The sequence below is a fragment of the Pteronotus mesoamericanus genome, unplaced genomic scaffold, assembly GCF_021234165.1.
Source record: "Pteronotus mesoamericanus isolate MK-2021 breed Mesoamerican mustached bat unplaced genomic scaffold, CSHL_Meso_final scaffold_99, whole genome shotgun sequence".
Classification (NCBI taxonomy): domain Eukaryota; kingdom Metazoa; phylum Chordata; class Mammalia; order Chiroptera; family Mormoopidae; genus Pteronotus; species Pteronotus mesoamericanus.
In genome coordinates this window covers 9,506,269-9,511,620 of record NW_026555330.1, presented here as the reverse complement: position 1 = coordinate 9,511,620, position 5,352 = coordinate 9,506,269, and the positions used below count along the sequence as shown (strand labels likewise).

At 48.9% G+C, this 5,352-nt stretch overlaps 1 protein-coding gene across 1 annotated transcript; it reads left to right on the top strand.

Moving 5' to 3' along the window:
• The first annotated feature begins 913 nt into the window (after nt 1–913).
• On the top strand, nt 914–4,693 carry PRMT6 (protein arginine methyltransferase 6). The gene is made up of 2 exons (XM_054565093.1): nt 914–2,135; nt 4,260–4,693. The coding sequence occupies exon 1, from the start codon at nt 914–916 to the stop codon at nt 2,090–2,092; it is 1,179 nt and encodes a 392-aa protein (XP_054421068.1). The 3' UTR covers nt 2,093–2,135; nt 4,260–4,693.
• Nucleotides 4,694–5,352: the final 659 nt, after the last annotated feature.

Below are 5,352 nucleotides of genomic sequence, written 5' to 3'. Positions count from 1 at the left end.
CTGATGGTGACTGAAAGAAAAAGGGAAGAGGAAACGGAGAGTCCCAATCTTGCCCAGACACAGGAAAAACTAGGGAGTGGAAGCAGTCACAAGGGACGAAGGAGCCCGTTATTCCTGGGGAGAGGGTGGGTGCACTTGGCGACCAGGCTACAGCTGGCAATGGGTTTCAATGCACACCGCCGCTGGCCCGTCCCAGATTTAACTCTTGAATGAACCACAGAATTAAGCGGGCAGGAGTAAGCGCCAAGGAACTATTCTCCCGAAAAAGACTCCAAAAAACACAATTCTTGCACAGCAATAGATTCCTTGTTGCTGGTGGGTGAATGGGTCATTGAAAACAGAAGTCACTGTATCACCTGCCCTAATCATTAATTTGCGCTCTCCTTGGAATCAGAACCAGGGGTTAACCTTGTTAGGTTTTTGTTTTGTTCCACTTACACCTGCTCTGCACCTTAATTCCACACCGCCCCCCCCCCCGCCCCGCAAAAGAGAAAGAAACCAAAAACGTGTGATGCAATTACTAATTCTCACACCTGGAGACCTTTAATTAAGAGTTCAACTGCCCAGGTGACGGTGCTAAGGGGGGGAAAGGGGGCCGCCCAGATGATTAAACGTGGGTTTCGAGTGGGCGTGTCCATTCAGGAAGGGAGTGAAAGCGAGAGATTTGAGGGCTAAGAAAGATAGGGAAACGTTAAGAAGCACAGACCGTGGGTCCGTTAGGGGCTAAAGGGATTCCGAGACACCAAAAGCAGGGAAGGATGGAGGGGAGCTCGGAGGCAGCCCGCGAACACGGCCGGGGAAACCGCAGGAAGCGGGAGGCGTGAACGCGCACTACAAGTCCCAGAAGACCCCGCTTCCTGGCGCTCGCCCCGCGCCGCGCAACGCCTGCCGGGAGTCGGCCGGAGCCGCCAAGATGTCGCAGCCCAAGAGGAGAAAGCTTGAGTCGGGGGGCGGCGGCGAAGGAGGGGAGGGAACTGAGGAGGAAGATGGCGGACAGCCGGAGGCGGCCCTGCTGCGACCCCGGAGGACTAGGCGGGAGCGGGACCAGCTGTACTACGAGTGCTACTCGGACATCTCGGTGCACGAGGAGATGATTGCGGACCGCGTCCGCACGGATGCCTACCGCCTGGGCATCCTGCGGAACTGGGCAGCGCTGCGGGACAAGACGGTGCTGGACGTGGGCGCGGGCACCGGCATCCTTAGCATCTTCTGTGTCCAGGCCGGGGCCCGGCGCGTGTACGCGGTGGAGGCCAGCGCCATCTGGCAACAGGCCCGGGAGGTGGTGCGGCTCAACCGGCTGGAGGACCGCGTACACGTCCTGCCGGGGCCGGTGGAGACGGTGGAGCTGCCCGAGCAGGTGGATGTCATCGTGAGCGAGTGGATGGGCTACGGGCTCCTGCACGAGTCCATGCTGAGCTCCGTGCTCCACGCGCGGGCCAAGTGGCTGAAGGAGGGCGGGCTTCTCCTGCCGGCTTCCGCCGAGCTCTTCGTGGCGCCTATCAGCGACCACACGCTGGAGTTGCGCCTGGGCTTCTGGAGCCAGGTGAAGCAGCTCTACGGCGTGGACATGAGCTGCCTGGAGGGCTTCGCCACACGCTGCATCATGGGCCACTCGGAAATCGTGGTGCAGGACCTGTCCGGCGAGGACGTGCTGGCCCGGCCGCAGTGCTTTGCTCAGCTGGAACTGGCCCGCGCCGGCCTGGAGCAGGAGCTGGAGACCGGCGTGGGTGGGCGCTTCCGCTTCAGCTGCTACGGCTCGGCGCCCATGCATGGCTTTGCCATCTGGTTCCAGGTGACCTTCCCCGGAGGGGACTCGGAGAAACCTCTGGTGCTGTCCACCTCGCCTTTCCACCCGGTCACGCACTGGAAGCAAGCCCTCCTGTACCTGAACGAGCCCGTGCAAGTGGAGCAAGATACGGACATTTCCGGGGAGATCACGCTGCTGCCTTCCCGGGACAACCACCGGCTCTTGCGCGTGCAGCTGCGCTACAAAGTGGGCGACCAGGAGGAGAAAACCAAAGACTTTGCCATGGAGGATGAGCGTTGCTTTTTCTCCCAGCGACCTCCCGAGGCGGCCAGACCTGCGTGCTAGAGGTGGAAGGGGGTCGCTGGAGACAGAGGGATCCGGCCTGCAAGTAGGGGGCATTAGCATCTCTCTGCCGTTTCCCTCAGGGCTCCGGGGGGGGGAGAGTCACTTCACTCTTCACTTGGAGGAGATTCTTCTGGCGACATTGATTTAAAAAGTGACCCCGATGCCCCCAATGATGGAAACAGCGTGTTTATTAATAGGCTTTTAAGCCTCAAAAGCATGTGGTACCAAGCACTTGCATTTTTGTTGTTGTTTCACGGAAGAAAGTGTCCGTTTATGAAAGTTCCATGCACACTCACCCCTGATACCTCACACCTTATCTAAGCCTGAAGCCAGGGAGGAGGGTACAAGTTTGGAGTTAGACTCCGTACATTTCCAGTACGACTTGACTATCTCTCCAAAGCCATATTCTTTGATTCTCTGAACCCCCTCCCTTCCCAGTTGCCTCTAGGCTATAGCACTGTCTTCCTCGTTTTTCAAATAAACTTTACTACTGACCATGAGAGGGATAATGAGGAAGCAGTTTAAATAACCTTACTGTTCTCATTACTCTTACTGCTTCCATAGGGTGCTGAAGTTCATTAAGTAAAATAAAGCATACATAAATGTACAGTCTGCCTAAGACATCTAGAGGATACATTTGGGAGAAAAACACCTGAAAGTGAAGTAGGTAGATTTGTTTTATTCTTGTCTTTACTATTTTAACCAAGAAAGTCATGTATGGTCCATATTACATTTTTGTGAAATTTTATGATACAGGCAGAGAGAGGGTTTCAGAATCTGACTCAAGGGCTTTTTCATCACTATGGGTAAATTATTTAAGCTCGCTAAATTAAAATATTTTCCCAGCTAGAAAGCTCGCTCATTCTCTTAAACTCCCTCATTTAGGTGGGTCATGTGACTTGGCCTACTTACATCAAGTTAAAGTTTTGTTTTTTTAGCTCAGCCAAATGTGAAAGTTGTGAATTTAGGGAAGTCATTTATAATGAAGTGTGAGTCATGTTATCAAATTTATATCACTGATGTTTCCCTCTTCATCCCTGTGGCAAATAAAACATTGGCATTCTGTCTTTATAGACGAAGTAAGAAGTCTTGTGTAGTGTCTGAGTGATAATGCTTTTGCCTTTTTAATAGGGTCAGTTCTCAAGGGAAGTGTTAAAGCTTTAGGGCGATTCAGACTGTTAGCCTTTGGATACTGATGGAAAACAGGTGCGAAAAACCAATCCTCTGAAGGACTCGAAACAGTTCTGTTTACAATGAGTTTCCTGCTCCTTGATTCAACACATATTAAAATACTTAAGTATTATAACCAGTTTGCTATAATTTGGTGAACACATGAAGACCTGCCATTATGAAGGGAAACAAATGTACAAAATCATAGACTTCACAAGATCCTTGAGTAGCTGTTACTTTTGATGTCAAGATAGCTAACAGCCAGTTTATGTTTGCAGCCATATCAGCTAGGTATGGTCTAAGCTAGAGGAATAAAATAGCTTCTTTGGGTCAGCTATATTTTATGTCAAACATTTATTTAGAATTTTAGTGTATGATTTGGAGTATATTTCTGGTGCTTTTTGGTTTTGGTTTGTTTTTTTTTTTAAGTTTTTAAATCATCCCTTTGCTGTATGGGCACATATTCCAAATTCCATTTTTTTAACATATGTTTTCTAAATATATGAGAACTCTACAGTTATTACCACTGTAGGCACACGAAAGGAACACTAGTTAAAATTTTGGATAACTAAATTAAAAGGTTTTTCATAATTAGGCAAAGTATGCTTTAAAATTCTTATTGTTGCTGTTTTCCAAAAGAAAAACCTGTTATCACAAGAATACAACTACTAAAGAATTAGCCAAGAGGCAGCATAGCGTAGTGGCTAAAAGCTTGGACACTGGAACCAGACAGCTCCAGCTGGAACCCGTGCTCCACCGCACTGTGTGACTGGGCAGAAGACTAACCTGACCTTTAGGGCTCGTGCCAGTTGGGAGTAATCATGGAAATGAAGCAACGAGTTAGCACGTGTGAGCACACAGTGCCCAGGACATAAGATCTCAGCATCTCCTAGCTGTTGTGATTGGGGAGAAGCAATAGACAATTCCGGAACAGTTGGACGCAGACAAAATGGGCTACAGAATAAATGTAAAAACATTTTGATTTTTTTTTTTACAGGTATTATTTGACAGTTTCAGTGTGGCTGTATATGACAAACAATGTGTGACACTGGACGCCAGACAATCCCAAGGAAGCCGAAGCCTTTTCACGTGAGGCCACTTCCCGGAGGATGAGAGTGTGAGAAGCATCAACCTCCAGGCACTCCAACCTCTGTATGAACGGGACTGATGGCTTAGGGCCGCGTGGGCCCCCGAAAGGAGCTGCCAGCCCCAAGGAGAGACTCTGGCTGAAGTTCAGCCTGCTTTCCTTGAGTAGCATATGTTTATTCTGCACTGTGAAACTTTAATTCACTGGACCAATGGACATTTTACTGAGTGTACACTGTATCAGTCACTGTGATAAGCACTTAGGATACAAGCCCATGAAACATAGTTCCTGCCGTCAAATAGGTTTGTTCAGAGGATAAACCAGGGAGTAAAATAAATGAACAATAATGTGATAAATACTGGAATGGCATAGGTTGTCAGGGAGGGTGGGTATTATCTTCACATTACATACTGTATGTGAAAAAGTCACACACACGCTGAGTTAGGCTCTGGTTACACAGCTAGTTCTTGACAACCCAAACAAAATCTTTAATCCTTGAGTGCTATAATTTCTTTAAAAAAAAAAAAAGTACATACCTCTGGAATGGCCTTTTTATCTTGTCACAAATGAAGGGGGAAAGGTCCTTAGTTAAAACAAGTCGCATTAGAGGTCAATCACATAGACCTCAAAGACCCACCTTCCGCCTACAGTCTCCCAAGAGTGACAGATCATAAGCACTCGCTGAACCAGCCACTCCACCTACTTCCCAAACAGAGCTCATGAAATGTGGCCCTTTCTAAGGCCCTCAGGAAACTGAATCCTCAACGCGGGCAAAGGTCGGTGAGCCCTGCCTTGCTGGCTGTGCCTGTGTGGTGCTGGAGAGCAGAGCCTTCCCGGGGGGTGTTCATTCAGTGAATTGCTTACTACGCACCAACTAACAGTTAAGTTCTATGATACATAAGCAAATCCTAACTTCAAAGACCTGGGATGCAGTAAGGGAATAAAACTACCTATATCCATAATTTGCTTATATTCTTTAGCTTGGAAAGGCCTCATTCCCACT

What these genes read in the sequence shown, in the direction of transcription:
- PRMT6 (XM_054565093.1), top strand. Translation starts at nt 914, where the DNA reads ATGTCGCAGCCCAAGAGGAGAAAGCTTGAGTCGGGGGGCGGCGGCGAA.